Source organism: Dermacentor variabilis, chromosome 8, assembly GCF_050947875.1.
Source record: "Dermacentor variabilis isolate Ectoservices chromosome 8, ASM5094787v1, whole genome shotgun sequence".
In the NCBI taxonomy this organism is placed as follows: domain Eukaryota; kingdom Metazoa; phylum Arthropoda; class Arachnida; order Ixodida; family Ixodidae; genus Dermacentor; species Dermacentor variabilis.
Window position 1 is genome coordinate 91553154 of NC_134575.1, and position 27372 is coordinate 91580525.

The 27372-nt window shown below is 46.2% G+C and overlaps 1 protein-coding gene and 1 long non-coding RNA gene across 4 annotated transcripts in view; both read right to left on the reverse strand.

Moving 5' to 3' along the window:
* The window catches only part of LOC142591172 (uncharacterized), a 30032-nt gene extending 18591 nt beyond the window's left edge, over window positions 1-11441 (reverse strand). The window contains exons 1-5 of one of the 3 annotated variants that reach the window (XM_075703539.1): window positions 11359-11441; window positions 3181-3281; window positions 956-1018; window positions 808-882; window positions 61-114 (exon numbers count right to left, since the gene is read on the reverse strand). In XM_075703539.1, coding sequence (XP_075559654.1) covers window positions 61-114; window positions 808-882; window positions 956-1018; window positions 3181-3258 — 270 coding nt within the window. In that variant the 5' untranslated portion in view covers window positions 3259-3281; window positions 11359-11441. Of the gene's footprint in view, window positions 1-60; window positions 115-807; window positions 883-955; window positions 1019-3180; window positions 3282-9556; window positions 9844-11358 lie in introns of those variants that run through there. The other 2 variants (XM_075703537.1, XM_075703538.1) reach the window with 2 other exon arrangements.
* Window positions 11442-16112: 4671 nt separating this feature from the next.
* On the reverse strand, window positions 16113-17974 carry LOC142591174 (uncharacterized). Its single transcript, XR_012830375.1, has 3 exons — window positions 17865-17974; window positions 16593-16646; window positions 16113-16247 (listed from the first exon to the last, which is right to left on the reverse strand). It is a non-coding gene; the product is annotated as an uncharacterized LOC142591174 (long non-coding RNA).
* Window positions 17975-27372: the final 9398 nt, after the last annotated feature.

Here is a 27372-nt window from a genome sequence, read left to right on the forward strand (position 1 = left end):
TTTTTGTACACAATAATTCGATCGATCAAGCCTTCGTAGGTAGAGAATTCCATTGCTCACATTCATAGCACTCAACACGCTGGTCACATTCAGCCGCATTTCTTCCATCAGTGCCTTAGTGGAGAAAAGAAAAAAAATGCATGTCATTCAGAGGTTTAAATATAACGCTGCTTATTATTATACTACCATCGTGTACCTCGTAAGCCCAACTTATCGTTTTCATCTTTCTGCAGTATGACGAGGTAACGAGATTATCGGCACAGATATGTTAAGAACTCCAAGTTTTTTTTCTTGCTTAGGCGCATAAGCCAATACAAATTCTGGAAGTGTGCTGCAGAAATTGAGATTTTTTTTTTCATTACTCCAACAGTGCACTTTCAGTGCACTTTCTAGCTGCGCTTTACAAATATCACCGTACACTCAGTGAGATTTTTTTGCACGTCATTAGGAAGGTGACGTTATAGGTGCTTGGCAGCGTAATATGGACCTTTTCTACGTCAGGGAATCGGAGCATCATGATATTGTCGCGGTAGCTACGTGTGAGCACCGCGACTATGACGACGCTCATCAATGTGACGAATACGACCACGGAGCAGGGTCTTCAGGCTACACTATCCGGCTTTTTGGCTGGTCCGCGATACTTTAAATATATTCTCGCTTATCTTTCTCTATCTGTGGCAATAATTTTCACCTGAACAAGATTAATGTATTGATGGTTCCTGAAAGAGTAATTTGACAAACTCTCCACATAAAGTTGGGCCAAACTCAAAGCACGCAATGATATTAAGGGCATCCTCGCTTACGTACCGGATTGATGACGTGCGCAATGTGCAACATTCTCTCTAAACACAGCATCAAGGCCCTTTGAAATTCAGTTGCAGTCTGAAAAGCATCGTATAGTGTCAGAAGGTGTGCTTCGAGACAAGTGTAAACTAAAGCAGGGCACCCAACTTACACTGTCGCTGTAGGTGGTGAAAGCGTAGCACATCCGGACGATGATGCATAGTCGCCGATGTTCCTGCATTAACCATGCCAGAGATGCGGTTTAACTAATGTTCTAGAGTATTTGCAGAGCCCAGTACACTTTAAAACAGACAGCGATTCCTTGGCAGCGTTTCAGCTCCGGTTTGTGTTTGTTTCCGATTTGGTTCGACACACTGGCTGTACAAATTGAGCACTTTGCACCAGCCTACCATACCGAAGCCAATGGTCTACTTGAAAGGTCAAAGTTGAAGCCAGACCATCCAAGCTCGGTTGTCTCAGTATTGTAAAGATTAGGCAGATCCCACGCACTGTGGGAATCGATGTAAGTGAAGCTTTCCCTGCTGGATTCTTTGGTTGACGATAATTAGCGGTGATGTTGACGGCTAAAGCTTAATTTCTTCAACGTACAGGCTAACACGAGAGTGGTGAGTTGATGTTAAACGTTACCTTGAGTGTACCACTGCTGTTTGTCTGCGTAGTACACAGAAGACACAGGGAGAGGTGTTTGAGGCGTTGTTGTGGGCCATATATTATAACCTCTCAGAGGGTTGAGCATTGCCATTTCCTCATATGGCACATCGCATTGTGGCAGAAGTATTAAACTGGAATTGGATTATGGGGCTGTACGTGCCAAAACCACACTCAGATTATGAGGCAAGCCGTAGTGACGGACTCCGGATTAATTTTGACACTGTGATATTCGTTAACATGTCCCAAAATCAAAGATAACGTGCATTGTCTATTCCGACCCCGTCGAAATGCGGCTGCGGCGATTGGGATCAAATCCGTGACCTCTAGCAATACCATAACCGTAAACCCAACGTGGCGGGCACAGAAGTGTAGATTTGACGGTCGACCGCTTCCGTAGTGTCTCCGGGACTCTGCGCTGTGCTTTAATTAATGCGGCTCTGCTTCTGCACGCCCTGCGTAAGTTTCCCGCTTGACATATTTGCATGGCGTTTATTTTTCAGAAATAGCAGCAACGTACTGTACCGTACCTTGAACTTAAGGTTATCCTGTTTCTCCGCAACCGCTGTCGTATTATAGCGGGGTTTCCTTGCCTTCTCACGTCACCTGCCCTCCTCTCCTATATGGAAACTGCCTCTTCTCCCTCTCGTTCTTCTCTTCTCCTCTCTACAGTTCTACCTGCGTCCCCTGTGGCCTCGCACGTTAGTATAAAGGAAAGCGCTGCAGTTTCTGCAATGCTTCTGAGGGAAGTCACGGATAATTACAGCTGTCAAGCGGCTAATATGGCAACGGCCCGGGAGCTCTCGAGGGCATTGGGCACATTCGACGCGGTGGGATGAAAACGAGTTTCTCCCGTCGCCTTTCCTCTCTTACTCGTCATGTATATACACGCTCTGAACCAACCCCGGAGGAGGTGTGCGCGACAGCAGCCCACAGCAGCAGCAGCAGTGGGAAAGTCGAAGGAAGAGGCAAAGAAAGCTTCGCTTTAAAAACAGTAAACAGCACGAGGCATGGGACCAACATCTACAAACACCCCGCGTACGCCGTCGACACCTTGTTTCAGAATGCTGTTGGGATGAAGCCATACATACGTCTTAACATTAAAGTCCCTCTATTATAAAGGGGCTTTGCTAAACATGGACACGCCCGTAAATGCTGGCCGCTACATGGCACGAGAGATGCTTCTGAGCAACATCCTATAGCGGCGGCCCGCGAAAGAGCTGCCCGAACCGGCGTCATCGTAAAGCGCCGACGGACGAAGTCGGGAGACGTGGCATGGGTAAAGTGGGAAACCCCGACACGTGATCAGAAACTACGTGCCAAATATGAAGGCTCACTGGGACTGGCTAATGAAATTATTATTATTATTATTATTATTATTATTATTATTATTATTATTATTATTGATCGTAAACATCCGTGCAATCATCATCATCAATCACCATCTCAAAGTAGGACCGCCCCCTCCCTCCCAATATAATATATATAATATTTGGGGTTTTAAGTGCCAAAACCACTTTCTGATTATGAGGCACGCTCCCTCCCAAAAGAACCTGTATTTGCGCCTGCTTTTTTCGCTCGAGTTGATCGAACGCACTGTGCCGAGTATGAGAGATTCGAATAAGGAAAGCCTATAAAGAAAGAGAATATATATATATATATATATATATATATATATATATATAACTCGGGAACTAGTTGGTACGCCACTGAGCGCTCGAAACTTACCTTGATGACTAGGGGACTGATGTTCACCAACATGATTTGATTCTTGCACGCCAGCATCAAATCAGTCGCTGCCCGCATGGCACGAGCGAAGTCTCTCGGATCTGAGTGGGAAGCCGAGGCCACGCAAGAAGAATGACTTTGCGCGCTTGCCTCACAACTGCGTTACATTTACCCTTAGTCTTTGCCAAACGGCACAGAGATAGCGCCGGCCTATACAGTTCAAGTCACAAAGACAAACCTGTGGGCCGACATGCGTAAAAAAACATTCCGTGAAGGCTGTAAAAGCGAAGGATAATGCTTAGCGTGTTCTTTCTCGTTTCATCGCATGCTTACCGAATTCCGGAGTTTTACGTGCCAAAAGCGCAGTCTGTTTATTTGCCGCGTGCTTAGTAATCGAGTTGGAACAGAACAGACTGGTGGGCGAGTTGGTAATGCATGACTCGAGGTAAAGCGCAAAACAGCGCTCAGGAGGACTTCTCGGTATTAGTGTTTATTGCATTTCATTGTGTATTATGTGGATTTACTTCATTATGCGTGTGCATTGTGTATTAGGTTTGATTTTCAGTGATTTTCACTCAGTAAAAAGAACTACATATTTCACTGTATTTCACTGTGTTTGCCTTGATGTATTGTATCTAGGTCGGCATATATGATGTGTAATCATCTGTAAATTGGATTTGCTACCTATGCTGTCAGGGTGTCACAGCCTAGTCAAGCTCTTTCCGGGCTTTTTTGCCGTGACTACTGAGCCAATTTGTACCAAATTGTCTCAAATAAAAGAGAATTGAAAGAAAGTAGCCCTGTGTCTTCGTCTACTCTCTCGTCCTGCGCCGCTCTTTCGCGCTTTACCTCAAGTTAGTAATGGAAACGTGGTGTTCGCTTGCGGGACGGTCCCAAACAGGTGGCCATTCTCAATTGCCTCGTCCAGTGCTTGCTGTTTTCTCCTTTCTTAACGAAATACCAGACTAGCCTGCGTGGTCGAGTGCCGCTTGCGAATGGGTACCTTTAGCTACGATTATCCCTGTGCCTTCGCTACCACCTCGAGCGTTTGTCTTACCGCTCCGCGTGGAGCCGGCCTTACTCGAGCGGGACCTCGGAGTCAAAGGAGCTTGAACCGTGCCAGCTTGCGTCGCTATCGCATCAAGCAATTCGACTGCCGCCGGACTTCAAGTAATGTTCCATGGGCTTCAGTGACCTCTGCCTTATTGATTAGCTTGCTTAGAGACAAAAATATCGCCTGCATGGCATCCCCCGTCATCAAGCGAGAAAAAACAATTATGGGGTTTTGTGTGTCAAAACCACGATATGATTATGAGGCACACCGTAGTGGGGGACTACGGACTAACTTTCACCATCTGCGGTTTTTAAACGTGCATCCAAGGCATGGTGCACGGGCGTTTTTGCACTTCACCTCCATCGAAATGCGGCCGCCGCGGCCGGTAATTGATACCGCGCCCTCGGGTTTAGCAGCGCAACGCCAAAGTCACCACGGCGGGTGACTTCCATTCGCCTATCTCCACAGCCTGTGTTTCTAGAAGGCTGGCGATCCGCATGATCAACCTCCCTGTTTTTTTGTCTTCGCGGCGTTTAGAGAGGGTAACGTCAGAATCATCGGCCGAGCTGTACGTGATTGAAACAGGCCTTGAAATACATACGCGTCCTACGGCAACGTCAACAAGTGATAATTCTGGTACACTCAAAATCAGCATAGCATAACTTTTGAACAGAAAAACTCAATATGAAGCAGTCACATTCTTGACTATGACAGAACACGCCTAAACGAATTGACATCGTATGGTGAACATGTGGTAGCACTTGGATGTGGCTTCCAGGACACTGTGATACTCGTATTGCAGGTAAGGAAAAAAACGGGATGAGGTACGTAGCTCGTGAGGGCGACAATCACTTTGGTACTCGTATTGCAGTTAAGGAAAACGCGGATGAGGTAGCTCAGTTCACTTTAGATTTATATAATAGTTCTTTTTTACTAAATGTGAGACTTAAACCGTGGTGCTGTGTGCTGACTAAACGGAACAGAAGCTGGTCTCACCTTCAAACAACTAAAAGTTTTCTACAACATTGGTTCTGAACTCCAATCAAAGCTACCACAATATCTACTGCGGCATCTAAAAACCCTCCATCACCGGCGTCGACTAAACGTTGCTCATACGAACAGCCTTATTTTTCTCAATTGCCTGACTACAGGTCTACGTTGGGACAACTGCGGCGCCGTGGAGTCTCTCAGCACATCCTGCTTGAGAGCCCAACTTAGAGAGACGAGCGACAAAGATATCAGATGAACACGGAAAAGTTTAAGCAGAGCTCCTTGATTTGGGCAGAAATACTTAGTCCATGACCTTGCTTATTGACAGAGCCCATAACCTATTGTTTTTATATATTGATTCCATATGTTTGATTCCAAAAATGCTTTTTTTTGTTGTAATAACCGTCAAGAATTACCTCGATTATCGGCCTATATCGCCTGGGACACTTACCCTGCTGCCGATAATAAAAGACCTTAACATTTTCTGTATGTTTAATATTTTTCTGCCTACCGCCTTCCAGGTAATTTTTTTCCCTCCTCCCGTTCCCTGCAGAGTAGAACCGCTCTGTTTTAAATAAACAGCTTTCTGTCTTCCCTGGGAGTTTATAAATGGAAATTAACTACCATTCATACAGTATGTCGCATATGGGGTGAGAGAAAGCATGTAATTAAGAAAGGACAACTCGTTTCCAGCAGAACATACACCGACAGAAAGGAACGATGACACACGCTTTACTAGCAACTGAATGCTTGTTATTGATTTCCCACATTTTCACAGCACAAAGCAGCCAATGCTTCTTTTTTGTTTTTTCTTTGAAGCCTTGAAGAAAGCCTTTAAGGCCTTGAAGGAAAACTTCGTGTCTCTAGAAGATCGACGTCTAACTGAGGCAAGAAAGAATGTAATGCATATTCTAAGCCACGCGAACGGGGGCCACCTATGCACACATGTCAAGAACTCGAGAGGTACTACCCTTTCTGCGTTTCTTATAGCGAAGACCCACAAAGAAAACATTCCCTTTTGGGTCATCGTGTCGGAATGGAACAGGTGGCAGGCACAAGTTTCAACGTATCTGGCAATGCAGTTGTTACGGTTCGACGTCAGTGACTCATACAGGATCGAAAACTCAGAAGCTTCTATAAACTACCTTCATTCTCACGGTTCGAGGGCCTTGGGAAGATTTTCTGTCGATATTCTAGACATGTATTACTCCGCCCCCCCCCACCCCTCTTCAGGTACGAGGGCAAATGAGCAAGTCTTTACCCCTATTTTTTAGCCAATAAATTACGGCTGTAAATGCGAAGTCAACATACCCGTTCCAAGCGGTGGACCTTTACTGTACTAGCTCGGCCTTATCTGTCGGTAGCTCAGCGGCACGGCGCTGCTGTCAATTGTTGAAGATGGCGGTTGTGCTTCACACATCCACGGCGTACGAGCAAAGAGGTGTGACTCGTTTTGTATGGAACAAGGGGGCGAACGCCCACCGAAATCCACAGGAAAATGCAACCCAAGTATGGGGAAAAGTGTCTCGCTCTGCGAATTGTGAGGTGGTGGTGTTGTGAATTCGCAAAGGGCCCGGAATACTTGCATTGCTATGAGCATTCGGGGAGGCTCCGTGCGTCGCTGGCTGACGACATTTCCCACGTGGATACAATGGTGAAAGCGGATCGGCGCGTGCCTCTCAAGGACACTTCCCGAGAGCTTGGCATTTCGTATGGGAGTGTTTACGATGTCGTTCACGGGTCCTTGGGGTTCGTGTCCGTGGGTGCCTAGGCAGTTAGACGACATGATGAAAGGCAAGCAAATGATTGCTTCACTGTATCATCTGCAACGGTATGCCGAGAAGGGTAAAAGTTTCATGGACCACATTGTTACTGAAGATGAAAGGTAGATACTGCATTTCGCGCCGGAATCAAAGCAGCAGAACATCGTGTGGAAACATCCGGGTTCACCTGTGACAAAAAAAAAAATCCGTTCAGTGCCATCTGTTAGGAAAATGATGCTAACGGTCTTCTGGGATCGCTTAGGACCGCTCCTGCTGGATTTCATGCCACCAGGTGCGACCATCAATGCCAACAGTTATTGTTCCACACTCTCACGTCTTCTGGCTGCCATCAGGAGAAAACGCCGAGAGATTCTCAATGCACACAACGCGGTTATCCTCCACGACAGTGCGAGGCCACAGGTGGCAATAAGAACCACCCACAAGCTCAGGTCATTTCAGTGGGAGATTCTGGACCACCAACCATACAGACCGAACCTCGCCGCTAGTGATTTCCATGTTGTGGGTCCGCTGAAGAAGTTCCTGGCAGGACAGCGATGCATGTGCAAAGATGAGGCCAAGCCAGCACTATAACACTGGTTTGTCAGTCAGCGCCGGACGAATTCTACTACAGGGGCATTTCAAATTTAATGCCGCGATGGGACAAGTGCCTGAACCGATGTGAGGACTATGTGAAAACATAGTGTGAGGTATGTAGAGTAGTAGGTATATTTGTAATTACTTCTATGTACTTTATTTGGGCTAATAAAAAATAGGGGCAAAGACTTTGATTCGCCCTCGTATGTTGGTGATGCTACGAGCAACAATCGAGAAGAAAGGCGTTCTACTATTCTAGAATAATTCTGGCGTTTCCTTGGACACCTCCCTCGAGCTTCTATCCTTCTTTCTCAATGCAATTGTCATGCATGTTGAAGAACAGCGCTACATTCAGAAATGCAGAGTGTGTATCGGCTCACGAGACGCACCGCACTTGTGTGACCTTTTCCTCGGAGAAGTGGGCAGAAGAATTGAGGATGCCTTAAAAGACAACCAGGTTATAGCAATATTTTGATACGTGGATGATTTTCTAGTTTTATGCAATACAGCATATGGGCCAGAACTAACCAAATGTAGGGAAGATGTCCTTATCACTTTCCATGTAGCTTGTCCGGATTTAAACTTCACCTTTGAAATTCTAGAAAGAGGAGGAGGAGGAGGAAGAGGAAAAAACTTTATTCTTGTCCTGTACAAGGTGTTGCCACCCGCCTGGCTAGTCCCATGTTGGGACCGGGAGGTCAAGCCTCCTAGCCCTAATAAGAAAACAATTTAGGTTTTTTGATTTGGCCATCACCTTCAAAAAGCAGCGCACATGCTGAAGTACGAAACCCGCTCTTGCAATGGGTTCCTGCCATGCGTTTCCGACATTCCGAAGAATGTAAAACGAGCCACCGTGACCACGGTGCTACAGGTATCCCTAAAGAAGTCGTGTCATCACGTAATGGAAGAGAGCTTCATGCACCAGGTAGCCAGGCTCAACAACGCTGACTATCCCAGAGGCCAGCTTACAGGGGTCCCTGAAGGGCTGCTAAAGAAGACAAGACCCCTGAACAGCAAGGTTCAACAAGAACAAAACATTCCACAGAAAAGGAATAAGGTCGCCGTTGTGCCTTATGTACGTGGCCTGACCCACAAGCTAAAGAAGATAGCTGGAAAGAAAAGCATAACGGTTGCATGCTGAGCCCCAAACAAGGCGTATTCGATGTGTGCACGAGTCAATAGCCAGAGAAGTAAGCAATGCACAGTACGCCACAAGGAGAAGCACATTACCTGCAAGACAGGGGTGATACGTGATATACCTTTATCATGTGGCGGACAATATATAGGAGGAACAGGCAGGTGTATCAATGACAGGACAAGCGAGCATGCAGCGTCTCTGGAAAGGATCTCCGCTGAGCACCTCGCTTTTCATCATCGCCAGCACCATTGCACCGTTCAATTTCACGACATAAAATTTCTAGGAAAAAGCCAGGGCAAGCTGACGCACAAAATATTAGAAGCCATGGCCACTAACAGAATCGGGCAATCATGCAGCAAACCATTGATACTACTAACAGAAAAAGAAAATGGCTACTTGCACAAAGACGATATTTCACGCTAAGAGACGGACAATTGGTATGACACCAGAAAACAAAAACAATAAAGGAGCATTGATTGTCTTGTGTTATAAAAAGTGTGGGAAATCAATAACGAACATTCAGTCCAGCGTGTGTCGTCGTCCCTTTCTGTCCGCGTCAGCACGTTCCGCTGGAAACCAATTATGCTATGTGCAACCAGCGAGATCGGGCAAACACTATTCTGGAATAAATAAGGAGCGTTGCTTAGTTTTGAGCTTCGAGTGGTGAGCTTGTCTTGACCACAAGTGCTTTCTTTCGTACCGTGTCGTCGAACTACAAGCATATTAAACAAGCTGCAGCAGATACAGTGTCTCGCGCTTCTAATACATCGAGCTCGGCGCGCTTGTGTATTTGGGCTGTATACTTACTCTTTGTATTGCATATATATGTATACTTACTGAGTCGTTTACCGCACCACCTCAGCCGTTCTTGCTCGTGGCTGGCGCGGACCATTATTGAGATCAGAATGACAAATATGGTGAATGGTGAGGTGATGGCTGCACGCCCACGGACGGAAACATCAGGGGAGCCCATACTGCAAGGTGGTCAACACTGTCACAACTGGTCACTGTCGCTAAGGCGCAGTGATCGGGCGGTCCCAACGCAAGTCTTGCAAAACAGACGCCTACAGGTGCTTCGACGCACTATGTACGTGAATGATGAGAACAGGGATTTGAGCGCCTGTGTCAAGAGACCTCCGCCGCGAGCAGAGCACTGACGGGACGTCAAATTTTGTTTAAACATTGGAGGACAAGTATATTAATTGCAAACGCCGTGGGCTGTTTTTTGTCTCCTGGTATAAAATTACGGTGCGAATGCTATTGTTGAATTTGCACAGACGTTAAGAACAGCTGAACTCCAGCCAGCTACAATATATAACCTACAGAACTGAAAGTCGGGATAGTTGGTGTTGATTCATTGCTAACTGCAGTGCGACAAGAAGGCAATGGCAAGAGATGAAGTGAGCAAACATAGTGCTGACTGTGAACTGAATTCTACGTGAAAGAACGAGGAAAAGAGGACAAACTAATACGCATAAGCGTAGACTTACACGTTTGAAGATACCAACCCTGGGCTCAAACGACGTGGGGTATGAAAACATTCCTGCAGTGTTCTCCTTCCCCTCTCTTTCTTTTCACACCGGCGGAATTCGACAACCACAACGCAAGAGTAAATATGAACGCCAATATGATGGTTATTGCGGGCTCACGTTGCCGAAAGCATTTTGACTTAGGATTGCTTCGGAACAATTCTACCTCTTCGTAACTCAACGTGACAGACGCCTGGCTAACGACTTTTCTTTGTTCCTAATGTGGAAGGCCTCAAGAATTAGGCTTCGATCCTTGTGTTTGTGCCTGTAAATTAGGGTTCTGTCTTTGAACGTAGGGACGAACACGCACGAACTACAGTGCTGCGTTAAATGCGCCTGCATTGATCTTTATTGTCTATCTGTCTTTGATGCTTACTTAACATCACATTCGCACACTGCCCAGTTTGTCCAACATACTGAATTCCGCACGGCAAGGGAACAAAGTACATGTTGGGTGGCTTGATGCCCTTCTCGCCTGCCGCTCCGGGCAGTGTGCCGACAACCTCGTCGTCTGCTATAGCGGTCGCCATGTTCAATATCATTCCGCAGTACCGTGCGCCTAGCGCGGTGACGCGAGGCGGCCTTTCTGTATATACAGACGTTCGAGCAAGGAATGACCCCGCTGTAGCGTCCCCAGTAGGTATATTTCACGGCCTGTTGCAATTCAAGGTATTTGGTTATCTTTCTTTTTTTATTTTTGCAGCTCGGACACAGCTCAAACAACTTTGTTTCTGGAACTACTGGAACGTTACCGCGATCAACTGCAAATCAAAACTGCTACGTGAATGTGGTCTTTTCCCGACCGCCGCCACGGGCTGCATTTGTGACCAAGTTAAGCTGCAGTCGTGCTCATTTCATACACACGTGCAATAAGCTTTGGTGGTAATACGTGACTGTCGATGATATGCTTTCAACAAGACATTGTTTTAATAATTAATAAATTCTTTATTTTTAGCACAGCGACGAAACAACTATTCAAGTTAGTTTCGTTAAACTAGCAACCAGACTGCCGCGACCACCGGTTGTGTCAATGCGAAAGACTGTGCAAAACGCGGTTAAACACAACGTTGATATGACAGGAACAGGGTTTGCTTACTGAGGATTACGCACCCTTATTGAACACACCCTTCTTCCCCGCAGAAGATCACTGCAGAAAGCCCGTATGATATGCGAAACGGGCTGTTTCAAAGCCGACGAGCTGGGCGGAAGGCTCACGTAACTACCATGTTGATGCCATTTCCGGTGGTTTTCCTTTCGCCCTCTCCTCCTCTGCTGCGTCGTCCGCTCGAAAGGGGCGGAGCTTCGACTGAAATTTGATCGACGATTGCCGCGCAGCGACATGGACTATAATGAACATAATTTCAGGAGTCGAATAATACTACGCGAGCTTCCCAAAACACCGCAAATCTTTCGATTTCAAAAGCACTTCAGTTTCCTTGAACGCAGTCACGCAATACGCTGGTGTATGCGGATGAATGGATCAGCTTAAATATCTTGCATCATCATGAGCTGAGGCACTGCTGTGAGGTTTCTGAGGCTCACTCCGATAGAGTGTGTAAATTTCTGAATATAGAATCCGGTGAATCCCCTGTTACCGAGGCAATCGTCCAGTATCCGCTGTATTTATCTCTTGCTGATACAGGTCATGCCGTACTGCTCTCTGTGCTGAACTTTCGGTTTGTAGAGTTTAGGCCGCAAATCCAAACCAGTATGGACTGAGTGGCTAAGGTTGGCCGACTCGCCTACATTATCGCGATGAGCGACAGTACGTGTCAAACGTCCCGGCGAGACCTGCTGCGTTCTACTCCCTTTTGCCTTGGCGACTGCCATTCGCCATCTTCACCCTCGTCGGCGTTTCGTGCTCGCGATGTTTTCAGTGATGCCTGATGATTTGGAGTACGAGACGGCATCGCAGCTGTTTCAGTAGTACCTCCAGGAAGCGTTTCTCATAACGCCGGTATTGTTCGTGTGCCTGAGAGAGAGAGAGAGAGAGAGAGATGTAAACATGAATTGTGCTCCAGGTCCGGAGTCTAGATAGTTGCGAACTCTTCTAGATCAAGAGTCTTTCTCATGTGCTGTACCAGAAGGGCACCAGCACGTTCGTCGTAAAATTTGAGGGGGAGTGATCCATTCGCTCCAGGAAAGGGATCGGCTGTAGTGTGTGCTGAATGTGGGAGAAAGCCCACAGCTGATGCTGAGTATTAGAATAGCCCTGGCAGTGAGAGCAGCAGGACTTTCCAGGAAGGCGTACGTGTAATGGGAGCCTTGGGAAGAGAGGATGTTTGTGCTCTACGGATAAGCGTGCCGTCTGCTCTGTTAAAGACGTAGGATGGGGAAGGTAACAACGTTGCCCCTTCTTGAAGGTTTGTCGATGAGTGAGTCGCACTTCGCGGTCGGACTTCCGTATAGTCCTCGTGCTAAGAATGCCCGCTGGCCAATGGGTAGAAGGTCCCGGACTGACTTCTCCTCGGAAGAGCTCGCGAGTTCTATTGTTCCCTCCAATTCCCCTGGTGGCCAGGTAGTCATTCGACTGAGGCACTAATGTTGGGATCTTTGTGCAAATGTTTGTAGTTCATGGAGGATCTGGCAGGGCAGTGCATTGGCTTAGAACGCTGTGCATGCATCCTTGCTGTCGAATAGACTTACGATGTTGGTAGTTGGATGGGTAACTAGCGTAAACGCTCCTGCTATAGCGACGATCTCTGTTTGTTCTGTCTGGAGCCTGGATGAAGGCCCTGGCGCGGCTGGTATGACGCTGCGTAACAGAAGAAGTAGCGTACTCGTGGAAAAGCTTGCATCGGTTTAATAAATGGTTGCGACTTTGGAAAGAGGCAAGTGCTGCAAGAGCACGCTTTTGTGCTCCAGACAGGCATGATAGGATTGTTGGGGCATATGCTTAGGGATCCGCTTGGTGTGGATGCGTGGCAGGCCATTCCAGGCTTGGGGGGCTGGAATAATGGGAGGTAAGTTGTCGGTATCGTAGCCCTGAAGCCTGTGGGTGACTCTTCCTTGGGAATTTGGTCGCAGCCTATGTATTTGTGTCTGGCCATTAAGGTCTATTTTATCCTCTAATGTATCCAATGGACCTGTCTCCTTGGGGCTCTTATCGGAAACATATTGAGGCACTGCAAGTGCAATCCTAGTGACTTTTTGAATTACGCGTTCAATTGTATTTCATTGCTTGGAAGATTTTTTTTTGTAGTACGGCAAGTCGTACATGGATAGAGAAATAACAAAAGCTTCTATTATTTCATTGATTTCGTATTCCTTGAGTTCACGGCTGCATCACGTGATCCTCGTCATTATTCCAATGATCTGGTGGGTCTGTCTAATTACTTTGCCAATCCGTTTATTTGGTCTTCCCTCTTCTAGCATTGTGAAGCCAATAATGTGGATGGAACGCCTGCGGGATACTCGTTTGTGATCTACCTTGAGGAATATGTGGTTGCGAGATTTTTCTGCTGTGGCGCCTCGGTCTTGAGTAAGGACCTATTTGTATTTTGTCAATCAGCAACACAAATATATTCTTTTAAGATACTTTTGAACAGTGCTTAGACCTGTTTGTATAGTTTCTTCGATTTCTGCTCGAGAAACTTGGGTCCCGACATGGTGACGTCGTCTGCCTAGAGACTAACTTTCAGGTTCTGAACTTCTTCGAGTAGAGTTAAAAGGTGCCGCAGTGCAATATCAAGAAGTGTAGGGGAAGATGTGGCTCATTGTGCCACCCTATGTGTGCTTGCGTCTTCAGGGTTCTCTGTTGAGCTCGGAGCCAGCCTTGGCGCTTGGTAAAGGGCTTCTCGGTTGGTTGCGTTAGACTCTGGCATCGAAGATGGCCTTCTGCTTGTGGCGGCCTGCTGTGGACATAACTGGGGGCTGTGCTACTCTCAGCTGCTTCGAAACTGGCGTGCGTTCGTTTTTTCTGGCATTGAGCTGCGCCTAGTAGGACGCGTCCGCTTCGCACTCGTATTGCCGGCTGCACGATGTCCACTGCCCTGCACGCAAGGCCTCGGAGCTCGGCCGTCGTTATAGGCCTAACGGTCGACCTTGATTAAACGCGTTGCTATATCTGCTTGAAATGAAAACATGGATGCAAAAAATTGCCAAACCTGGTTTCTTTTGAGTTGTGCCACGTGGCCTTGCACGATCGCTTGAAGACAGCTCCCAGACTGTTTCCGGGTTGGTGGAAACAGCCTGTGATTTTGGAAGAGTGACTTTGGAAGATTTAGAATGTGTCCAAACCACTCCACTACTCCTGCCGGCAGTCAATACCCCGGAAGAAAGTAACAGAGGCACTTAGGTCTTCTTACGTACATTGAAAGCGAATGCAGTATGACTCTTCCGCGCGAGGCTTTTCACTTCGTCATGTGCTCGAATTGGGCAAAGTCAAGTTTGGAAGTGGGCCAGGTCGGTTTTGAACTTGGGTCAATCAAGTTTTCGAATTGGGCAAAGCCACTTTCGGGGGTGGGTCAAGTCAATTTTGGAAGCGGGCCAAGTTAATTTTGAGAGTGGTCCAAGTCAATTTAATTTTCGAATTCGGAAAAGTCAACTTTGGGGGTGGGCACCCAAATTTTGGGCCAAGTCAAATTTGGGAGTGGGCCAAGTTGGCTTTGAACGTCGGTCAACTCAATTTTCGTATTGGGCGAAGTGAATGTTTTGAGTCTAGGCCACCTAAATTTTATTGATGGGCCAAGTCAATTTTGGGAATGGGACAGGTCGGTTTTGAACGTGGGAACTCAATTTTCGTATTTGGCAAACTCATTTGTTTTCTTATGTAGGCCACGGCGTCCCTCCGACGCCGTGGCTGTCAGCGTGGGATTTCGCACTGCAAGCAGCAGGAGTTCCAGCGCGAGGAACATGACGTAATAACTTGGTCACGTGGATTTGGCCGTTTTGGTACTATCGGATCTTAAGAGGAAGCTTTAGTTCGAGGCCTGCTATCTAAATACATTGGAAAGAAGAAATCGTTTTCTCGGCTACCACTTCACCAAATTTGGTTATGTTAGTTGCATTTAAAAGCAAGAAGTTAAAATATAGTGACTGTTGGTTACGAATTTCTTATTTAGGTTATGCATTTTTAAAATAAAAATTGGCAAAAATCACAAATCTTAAAAAAACGAAACTATGAAGTTTACAACTCTGTAGCTCAGCAACGAGAGACGATCTCACACTTATGCTAATTGCACCTAATAGTACATCTAAAGCGAACAAAATTGATATGTTATAAATTCAATTGAAACCGACCACTAATTTGTGCGCACAACTTTGGCAAAACTCTCGTAAACAAGGTAACGCATTCACGTAAGATATATTGTATCAATTTTGTCCGCGTTACATGCTCTAATGAATGCAATTGACGGAACTGCGATGTTTTCTAGGTGCAGAGCTACAAAACTGTAAACTTCGTGCTTCTCTTTTTGCAAGTTTACGAATTTAACAAAATTATTTTTTTTAGGAAATTCAGGCCCTGAATCGAAATTCCACTTCCAACAGTCACTAGAATTTAGCTTTCGTTCTCAAATGCAACAAATTTCACTAAAATCGGTCCATTGGTGATCCCAGAAAAGCGTTTCTGTGCTTTACGTGTACTTGAATAGGCGGCAGTGGAGTTGGGCCAGAGCTAAAGCTTCCTCTTAACGCCGGACGCTAGCCGCATTTTCCACATCACGGCGCATGCGACGCCTTCGCAGTAAGAACTGCTACAAAGCGGAGGAACGCTGTTTAGCCAACTGCAGATGCATGTGAAATACGCTCGGCGTCCCGAAATATTGTATTACTATAGGAATGCGTGACAGCAGAAATAAAGTAAAATATACGGCGACACAGGCGGATTGTTGACATTTTGTATTTGAAGAATGTTCCGCGATATGAAGGAGTAAAGGAGGCGTTATTTGTTTATTTGCAACGGGCCTCTCATTTTATCCAGAAACGAAGTCGGCAAAATATGCCAAAATTGCCAGAGCGTATTTTTCTTCACGTGGTATGTGCTTCAAAGCGCAGGTCTGAAACGAGAAAAAAAATGCCCATGAAATTAGAAAGCCAATAGATGCAACTAAGCCAGAGCTAGAATTGGAAGCGATGCATGATATTGTGTATCGGTCATCGCGTGTTTCATTTCAAGTAGAAACACCGTAAAACATCGGTGGCTTAGCCAGGAATTTTTTCCGCGCTGGGCGGGGGCACGGGAGGGTCATTGCAAATGTTTTTAGGCAAGGTATCCCTGGTACACAATATCTCATGCTTAATCTATAGTTAGGTGAAATTCGAGGATGCAATTCAAAGGGCTTTCGTTGCGCGCAGTGAATTCGCCCAGAAAGCCAGCATAGGTAAAGAATGCCGTTTCTCACATTCGCAGAATGTAGCAGGTTGGTCACATTCAGCCGTATTTCTTTCATCAGTACCTTAAAGGTGAAATGAAGAAAATGCATTAGGAGTGTTAAACACATAAAATGAGATAAGAAAAGTTTATTTACTACACAAGTACACTGATGAAGATAAGTGGGGGGGGGGGGGTGGCGGTATAAAAGCTGCATAATGGCAGGTTGACTGGTTCCATCTCTCCGTGAAACACAGGCAGTAACACGGTAACACGCTTGATCAGAAGAGCAAGCTAGGCGATTCGATAGCTTAACGTCTTCGTAAACGGACAGCGGCAAACGGACGACAGACAAGGATTCACACAACACAAGCGCTGAATCAAAGCCGAATGTTTTATTGCACTGACGATACTATAGAGGTACACAGAGCCACGTGATGCGTGCCTGATATGCATGGTCCATCGGGAAGTTATGCCACTCAAAAAAATTCTGCTCCTTTTTGATGCAAGACGATGAACGTTTGACTTACGAGGCGGAATCTTTATACATATGATATACTTCGACTATCTCACGGTTTGTTTCGTCTTTACAGCGCAGCTGTCAAGGGCTACTTTCCCCACTATCGATGCCACTTATAGAAAAAAAAAATCCTGAGTATAGTGCGATACCGGGCCGACCCGCGGCGGAAGTGAAGCGGGTATTAAACACTCCCCATACGCGAGCCGATCCCGAAGGTAGTGCAATGCTGGGTCGACCCGCGGCGGAGGTGCAGTTCGCCATTAAGGTTTACCAGATTTATTGGAAATAAATCTGATAAATCGAAATATCTGATAAATCGGTTGCGCCGTGTGCGGGTATTCGTTGTGAGGGCCAATGTAGCAGCGTATAGCAGTTCACCGAGCGAGCCGGCGCGAGTGTCAATTAACGTCGCTGTGTCCTGTTCCCACGTGGCCACGTAAGGCATCATGACGTCACAGCACTGTAGAAACGAAACCAAAGCTGGTTGTAGAAGAGCTATTACATTATATTATTTAGGGCGCTGTGAGGCCTCACAATGTTTCTTTTCTTCTCTGACATAGAGGGTACGGAACCTTTGCTTAAAGCAAAAATATTGCGCAAAAAAAGTGCAAACCCTTTTCAATGCATCTTCATTTACTTTTGTATATCTATTAAAATATTTTATATGAGAAAAAAAACTCATGCACAGATGGTTCTTAAATGAGTACTCTGGCAAATTATCGGCGCAAAGTTCGGCTAAGCGCAAAGTGCGCGATAATACCTAGTGTGCCCTCGAGTACGTACCGGATTGATGATCTGCGCAGTGTGCAACAATCTCTCCAAACAAAACAAGAAGGCCCTTTGAAATTCGGTTCCAGCCTGAAATGCATGGTACAGTGTCAACATATGCACCCCGAGCCAAGATTTAACTAAAGCAGTGCTGCGAACATACACCGCCGCTGTAGGTGGTGAAAGCGTAGCACATCCGGAGCATGACACATATCCGCCGATGTTCCTGCATGACACACACACACATACACAGACATATATATATATTCAGTTTAAGTAAAAGCTGCTATAAAAAATCACGCCGTCTGTCGCGTGTTTTCGACCCTAAATTTGCTTCTGACGCATGCAGTTATCAAACGTATTTCCTTCGAGATTAGCTTCGGTTACCCTGAGAAAGCCGTCTCTGGGATGTGGATTTGGACACCATCTACACCCTAGTGTACTTACAAAGGGTGTTATACTTGAAACGGGACATCAATTTGTTTGCCGGACGTCATTTCTGTTATTCAAGAATTACCCCAGATTGGCTGTAGGCCTTTCAGAAGGGAGAATAATCATGGATGTAAACAAGTAAACACTTTCAGACCACACTTTCACTTCAGGCAGATCGTTCCATTCCGCGATGCTCTTCGGAAAAAAGGCGTGAGTGAACAGGCGCATCCGGGGCCGGTATTTTTCTATATTTAGGACGTGGGGATCTGCTTAGGAAACGTGAAATGGCTGTTTTATGTATGTTCCTTTGTTAATCCATGCTTTATTGCTGGATATTTGGAAAAACAGCTTTAGCCTTAACTGTCTTGGTCGCCAAGATGTCTTGGTCGCCACAGCACGCATATCTGTGGGACACTAAAAACAGCGGAAATACATTCGTAAGGAGGTTTTCTTTCGAACACTGCGTGCAGAGGAGTACTGAAATATACTTTATTGCGAAAGCAATTATATGGGCACTCCAGGCGCATGTCGACCGTCGCCGTCGGCGTGAGGTTCCGTATGAGTGAAAGCGTGTGAGGGTGAGCCGGCGAACGTGGTTCAATCTCGTGCGCGAGCGAGGGACGCAGCCCGGATGCATACCGTCTCACGTGGCGCGCGAGGTACGGGAGTCAGGCGAGGGAGGAGGGCCGTTCGTCTCCAGCGGCTGCTACGGTGCCTCGATGTCCTCCTCGCCCGCCGCTCCGTACAGAGCGGAGACAACCGCGGCGTCTACTATGGCGTTGGCCACGCGAATCGCGGACACTGTGGTAGACGCTTTGGCCAGAAGGACTTCTTGGGCAAGCTGGTGCCTAGATTTTCTGGGTATACTTGATTGTGGCGCGAGATAGATTTCGTGAAAAGGGACAGAAAACATAAGACAGTGAAACTGTCTTCTTAGTAGCGCTGCTGTTATAAGCTATGGCAGGCTCCTTGGTTGGCGTGCTACATAATCTCCTACATCACATGGTGGGCTCATCTCTGCGTCGAGACTTCCTCCTCTGAATATTTTGAAGAAAACAGCTTCACTGTCTTCTTTTTTCTGTCCCTTTTCACGAAATGTATTTCGGGCCACAATCAAGTATGCTATAGGAGACGTTTTTGCGGATGCCGTAAGGCCGCGTTGCGGGCGCTCGTGTGTCTTGAAAGCGGTGTGCTACGTGGCTAAAGTGCGCGCCCGCGCAGGTCTCATCTTCAAGGCGATCTGCGATGTTTGCAAAGTGCGCGTAGTGCCGGTAGCTTCGCATGCGCCGTGCTTTCGACATTTCGTTCGCGCTGAAGCGAGGCATGCATGACGGTCAATTCGCTTGCTGCTGCCGCGATTCCTCACTCCAGAATTTTCACAGCGAGTTTCTGCGTGCTCATCGAGCGAGGTGTTTTCATGTTTACCTGTGCGCGCGTGACACCGTGCTGGTTAATTTAGTTAGAACACGTTGACGAGCTAGTCGGTTTAAATCCATTATAGAATGTGGAAGCGCGACTGAACAAGGACGTAGAATGAAGCAGACTCACTAGGACAGCGCTATCTCTGCGTTTCTGCTGATTCTTACGTCCTCGTTGAGTCACGCTTACGCATTCTATTACTGTTAATTTATTTGGTAAGCGAATGTTTACAAGTTCACACGGCCGATAAAACTATTATCCTTACTTCGTACAGCTATAAACTAATTTGCTATCGCAATCGGTGCTTCGCCTTTCGGGCATTTGGCAAATTTTTCTCGCATCCCCTTTGAAACGTGATATAGACAAACGGTCACCTAGCCTACTTGATGTAATCAGGTATGCTATATATGTTTTTCATTCTAGCATTCTTGTGTACGTCACCTTACTCTTCTTTTTCATCCTCAAGACCATCCATTCCTTGACCAATCCCTTACAGTGAGTAGGAGCCACATACTTGATAGGAAACACAAACTACCTCGTACCGCCACCTGCAATTGTTACATGGCATGCCACCTGGCGTAATAATACGCAACAGCGATGCAAAGTGTGCACCTATCGACGGTACGCGGCGCGGATCTCACATCGCGTGACAAGTGGGCGATACGATGCTAATAATGATGATGATGATGATGATGATGGTTGTTATTTATGGACATCCCCCTTTATGCCGCACATGTTATTCATTCTAGTATCATTCTTACACCTCGTTAATCTTTTTTTTCTTCCTCAAGACAATCAACCCATTTCTTGGAAAATCCCCCGTAGGAACCTGGAAATAGCTGCGACGGGCACCGGGCGGCGGCGGCGGCGGCGGCGGACAACATCGCTAACCGAAAGGGCAATTGCAACAGCTTACGCTGCAATGGAACACTGCGTAGTTCATACAACAATAAAGAGCCGCCATGTCTGCCACAGTTGTATATACTACCTATATAACCTATACTACCTTACTATCTTATACCTTACTATCTATATATGACCTATACTACCTATATTACCTTATATAAGAGAACATGCTTTGTGTTGCGCGCAGAGAGGCTCTGGCAAACTAGCGATGTAAGTTTGCTAAATCTCACCTGAGAGCTATAGACTGTGCGAATTTTGTGGGCTCTTAGCGCGACGCCGCGTGAGCCTGCCAATTATCGTTGAGTCATACTGTTGTGCACTGTTGGACCGGTTCCGTTTACAATATGCGCACAACGTATTTTCATAAATTACTTAGCACACAAGCAATAGCTGAATATCTTTAACGTCCTTAAAACTAGCGGTGGTCCTCAAAGAGCAGATCTAGGCCATGGGCTCAGTCTTCATCTCTTCAAGAAGAGGATGGTGATGCTCCTTGTGAGATAGTGACATTTCCCCCACTGTGGGTGATTAGTTAAGAACTGGCTGGCTCATAAAAAATTTAATAAACCTAAAGAAAGTATTATGAAAGTTGGAATTAGGTAGGTTAAAATCAAAACAAAAACGTAGAAGATTGCCAGTTATGGAAAATAAAGCAATAGATGCACGAATAGGTTTTTATTATCGAGGAGGCCTGTGACTTAAGCAGGGAGAGAGCTCATTCGGAAGGGCGAGGAGGTGAGATTCCCCATGCCCCCGTATCGGGGCCCTTTTCAATTCCTTTTTGTTAAGCTGGATTCGCAATGCAACAGCCACAGGTAATTATTGAGTAAAAATATCCTGCATGCACTCTCGAGTTTGGCGTTATATATATATATATATATATATATATATATATATATATATATATATATATATGCTATTAACATATATTATATGCTATTAACAGCATAGCGGCTCCGTAGGCAGCGGCGTTCATCAGATGTTCAGCATAAAGCGGCAGGGTCTATTAACAGCAGGTGTTTGCTGCGTTCTTGATGGGGTCGGATTCAAATAACCCTTGTTTACGGTGTTCGGGTGCGTGCTAAGAGGTCTAAATAACTATTGAAACTGTAAGTAACTATGGTCTTTCATAGCCGCTTATCGGCTTTGAAGCTTTGAAAGGATCCCTCAGTATTTGTTATTGGCGTTGTGTAATCGCGTAAAGGGCATAACTTCAGGAACAAGAAGTACCTAAATACGATGCCCTTTAACCTCTAAGTGGTGCCACCACTTGGTGCTGGTGATGATGATGATGAAAACATGTCTATTGATAGGGAATAGGAAACTGGGAAGGGGCTCCTAGTCCGGGGCTCCTATGACGTCTTCGGCGATAGCCCGTCGCGAAGGGCGCCTGCCCGCTGCTCTGCGGTGCGGGATGAAAGAGGGATACGGGGAAGGGAAGGTGCTGCCGCTTTGCTTTCCGCGGCGTCCGCGCTGCTTTTTCATTCCTTTTTCCTTCTTTGACTCTTCCACGCGTTTTGCGCTTTGTCAGTTTCTAGCTGTTTATTGCCGACTTGGGACACTGAATGTCACCAAGTGCTACTAGGCACTGAATGAAACTACCAGTGAATGGGCTTATACAAACTGTTTTTTTTTCTTTACTAAAACGAATCTTTCATTGCCTCTTCATTCGATTTTATCCACTGTTGCGGCTGCTGCTCTCTGGCACACCGTGTCGGGTTGTGGTTTACAGTTTGTATATTCATTAGGAACGCGGCAGAGAGGAAAGGCGACAAGAGAAACTCGTTTGGACGTTTCCATCGCATCGCCACAATTAATGGAATCGTGGGCGTCGCCACGATACCTCCTGAACTGCTTCAATCATTCGTGAGCCCCCACAAAAGCATTGCAGAGTCTGCAACACTTACATCTGTACTAACGTCTAGATGGGAGGTCGATAGGATGGTAGAGATGAGGTGAAAAGAGGAGGCGAGTAGAGCCGACTCAGTCACGAAACAAGTGAATAACAGTTTTGTCGCTCTTCGCTGATGGCAGCTCGCATGCATCAGTACAGACTGCAAATGGTGCGAAATAATTATGTATTTCTTGTGGCATACAGTTAAGTTGTTGCTTGCTCTTAGGAGATAATTCAGTACATAACACCACAACTTAATCAATATAGGGTATACGAACGAGTGCAACAGCGCCATCATGTGGCGTGCTACAGTCATCGGAGAAATCAAAGGTGGTGGTGAGGTGTCTCAAGTGTTCGGGCAATAGTGCGCCCACGAAAAGCCATGAAAAAAATGATCCGACAGAGAAAAGACTACGCGAGAAAAGAAATGGCAGTCGTTTGCAGAATAAGCTAGCTGCACAGAAATGATAACTGCACTGAAATCTGGACTATACGCTACGGGATCAGAAAAGTGCACTAGTTAATATGTCCCAGAGAGGAAACAATCCAAGACCAGTGTTCCCAAAACTACTGTTAAATTGGCTTCATCACGCGCTGCCACTTGGGCATCAGCCATTTATTAAGCATTAACCGTTAGCGACACGACTACGGCAGCGGCGGAAAATCCCGCATATCACTTACGCAATAAGAGATCCGTAATTATGCGCCGAATTTTCTTTTTCTTTCGCGGGACATGCGGGCTATATACTGTGCTTATGAGTGCAAGAGGGCTCACACTCATACTATAGGCAGGCACCATGTAGCAATGCCTTCTTCAGCAGACTAACAGGTGGCGAGCCGGAAGAACCATCGATAAGCCGAGTCCCGAAGCCCTTCAACGCTGCCGTGACTGATCGCTTAACTTTCCGCTATTGTACTGCTACCGTCCCTGAAAGTCTTAGTGCAGGCTAATGACGACGTCTCACTTTTTTTTGCGAGCGGTTTAAACACCCGTGAGACACTCACCCTGAGGACTAGTGGACTGAGGTTCAACGAAACGATTTCGTCCTTGCACGCCAGCAATAAATCAGTCGCTGCACGCATGCCACGAGCGAAGTCTCTCGGATCTGAGCGGGAAGAAGAGAGCACGCAACAAATGATTACTTTGCTCTTCCATCACTACTACATTATTTTCGCCCTCTTCTTTCGTTACCACCTTGGCCTCCGAGATTCCGCGCGCAGCGCGAACTCGTAGGCCACGGTCGACAGCATAGAGTTTCGTACGAAAACTACTAAAGGACAATCTGGCGTGTGTGTCTGCAAGTTCGAGCTGCGAGTACGGAGCTCCAGCGATGCTGGGTAGCCTGTGGATTTGCCTTGTCTTCTCCTCCTAGCTGGCTTGGAGCGACTATTTGATTTTGCAAAATGATCATATTCAACAGAAAATTGCAATGTCAACGCCAAATATGCATTAAGTAAGCCTATAACATAGCCTTACTGCCGTCTTGCGTTTGGGAAATTATGAATGCCTGGAAATGTTGTCTAATAAAGGCAGATATGGGCGTTATAACGTAAAACTATTCCAAACTTTTCTATTCCAATTCTGCAATCAGCCCTCCCCTATTGGTAAAAACTTTTTTGGGCCACCCCCACTTCACCTGTCTGTCGCGCGACGTCACGAAAACCGCGATAGCTCCCCATCTGACATGACGTGTACACGCTGATTATGCATGATTCAACCGAACAAATGAAAAATAGTTAGTTCTGATTCGACGCCTTTTCGTCATTAGCCCTCGGCTATTGGTCAAAACCTTTTGGGCTGGACTCATTTCACCTGCCTGTCACGCGACGTCACAAAACCGCAAAAGCTCACCGCGTCAAAGTGACGTGTACGCGTTAAAGGTGCATTAATACGCCGAACAAAACGGAATTTTCTTATGAATAGCCACAGGCTGCCCTGTTCCGAAAGGAATAAAAGATGGCTGCCGCCGATCGCTGAGGCACTGGCTACTCGCACCTGCCGGAGAGCATGGGTTTATATGCACATGATAAATCTTTTTACGTGGCCGTGTAACGTTTTCGAGCATTTTCGGAACGTCTACGACCGCGTTCTGCCAACTCTACTTTGCTGAGTATCCGTTTTCATGTCATTCATAAGCGTCCGTTGCATGCCGCCGCGATTTTCAACCAGCGGTGCGGAGCGGCTGGTCGGAGATAATGATTCCAGGGTAGAACAGCTAATTAAAGAAGTAACGTATCTGAGAAAGGCAAATGAAGAACTTACTAAGCAGGTTGTAGAACTTCGCAAGAACTCGCAGACTAACTCCACAAAAGTAGCAATAGCCAAACCGGTGAATAATGACAACAGCCAGGATGAAGAAAACACACCAGCTGCAAAGAAGCGGGCAATAAGCCCAGTAGAAACGACAGTGTGCTCTGCTTTGGAAGAGATCAAGGAGGCGATTAAACAACTTAGAGATGCCATAGATAAAACTACCTTCAAAGTTGATAAGTTATGGAAATGGAGACTGACGGCTGAAAAGAGGCTCACCAAAGTAGAAGCACAGGGCGATGACGAAGAATACCTACCCTCAGAAGCAGAAAGCGTCAGATCGCTCCCTGGCGTGTCGGGGGGCTCTACGAAGCGTACTCTAGCGGGTAGCAGTAAGGCGGGTTCTATAAGCAATGGCTAGCAGGGGGAGCTTTACCGTGTGGCAATGGAATTGCCGAGGATTTTATCACAAAAAAGCACCTCTTATGCAGTTAATAAAAACCTCTCCAGACAAACCGAAAATAATTATGCTGCAGGAAACCTTGGCGGATGAGATCAGCCTATCCGGATACAAAGCGACATGCAGGGGCAAAGAGCCGGGTAGGGGGTTAGCCACGCTCGTAGATAAGAAAATACCTTACATAGAACATGATTTGCGCCTTGGACTAAACAAATTAGAATACTTACTAGTGGAAATAATTTTGAAAAGGAATAGAAGCAAACCGCAAAGCCTCTTTTGTCTTAATGTTTATAGCAGCCCTAGCGACATGAAACAGAGTTTCAGGGCACTTCTTAATAAGACTATGGCTGTTACTAAGCACGCTCCACTCATTATTGGAGCGGATTTCAACGCCCCACATCAAACCTGGGGATATCGCTGGAATACTAAGAAAGGGGATGGACTCTGGCACCTAGCTACAGATCTTAATCTCTCCCTCATCACAGACTCAGCTTATCCCACTAGGTGTGGTACATCTACGTGCAGGGACTCCACCCCAGACCTTACTTTTGTATCAAACTTAGCGAACGCTGGCTGGAATAACTCCAATATTGACCTGGGTAGTGATCATTACATATTACAAATACTATTGGAAACACCAAGTAATGAGATAAAGCACTTTAACTACATTGACTGGGATCTTTTTCGGAAAGCAAGGAAAAGCAGAGCTGAGACAGAGGCAGGACAAAAGAAAACACTCCAAACTTGGACCACTCAGCTCAGGGAAGATGTAAAGGCGGCAACGAAGGATATTACCACAGAGGAGGATATCGAAATCATGGACAGTAGGCTGGCGCACTTGATTGAAGCGAAACAATATATGTTAAATAGATGGAAAACGCAACGGCTGAACAGGAGACTCAGGAAGCGCATAGCATTGTTGAATAGGGAGATTGAAGAACACTCCAGAAATTTACAGAAACAACAATGGGATGAGCTTTGTAATTCCATAGATGGTCGAATCAGACGTGGTGGGAATTGGAACTTACTTAGACATTTGCTTCATGAGAACGACACGAAATCTAATAGGAGAACAGCAGTAGCACGACTCGTCCATCGTGAGAGTCAGGACACAATGGAGGAGGACATTCTGGATCGGCTCGCAGCTAGGTATCTACCACTTAAGGATAGCGCTGAGAGTACAGACCTGCCTGAATATACAGGGGAAGACTGTGAGCCTGCGGATCAAGACTTCACAGAAAGCGAAGTTCGTGCAGCCCTGTACGACCTCAACAGTAGATCTGCTGCCGGTCCAGATGGCATTTCCAATAGGCTGTTGAAAAATTTGGACGATCATTCCATAAAATATTTAACAGAGTATTTCAACGAACTCTGGAAAAACGGTGATTATCCGAAGGAATGGAGAATTGCTAACACAATTCTTATTCCCAAACCAGGCAAGCAACTCAATCTAGATAACCTAAGACCCATATCATTAACATCATGTCTGGGCAAAACCATGGAGCATGTCATACTCAATAGACTGACTAAGTATGTAGAAAATAGAAATGTTCTTCTGCATAACCTGATCGGTTACCGTCCTGGACTTTCGACTCAAGATGTAATGCTTTTAATCAAGCATCACCTTATTCTTGCTAGCCCGCTACATACGAGAGCTCTTCTAGGCCTAGATGTAGAAAAGGCCTTTGATCGCATCAAGCACAGGGCCATATTGGATATCTTCTCGGAGATGGGATTGGGTAAGCGATTGCACCATATAGTCAAAGCCTTTCTCGGTGGCCGTTCTGCTTGCCTCAGGTGAGGCGAACTCCAATCGACAACCCTGGAACTTGGGAATCGTGGGACACCACGAGGGTCTGTCCTATCTCCCATGTTATTTAATTTGGCAATGTCAAAAGTGGCTCGAGGTCTCGCGCAGATTGAGGGTATCCACTTTGCTATATATGCAAATGATGTAACAATCTGGAGTGCCGAAGGTAATATGGTACAAACAGAGATCAAACTACAGGAAAGCATTTATGTGGTAGAAACAACACTTGAGGGTATGGGACTGAACTGCTCTGCTAAAAAATCAGAACTATTGGTATTACGGAGCAGTAAGCGTGGGCGCAGGCCGAACGGATATATCCCAGAGGAAGAACCCCGCATTGACATATGCGCC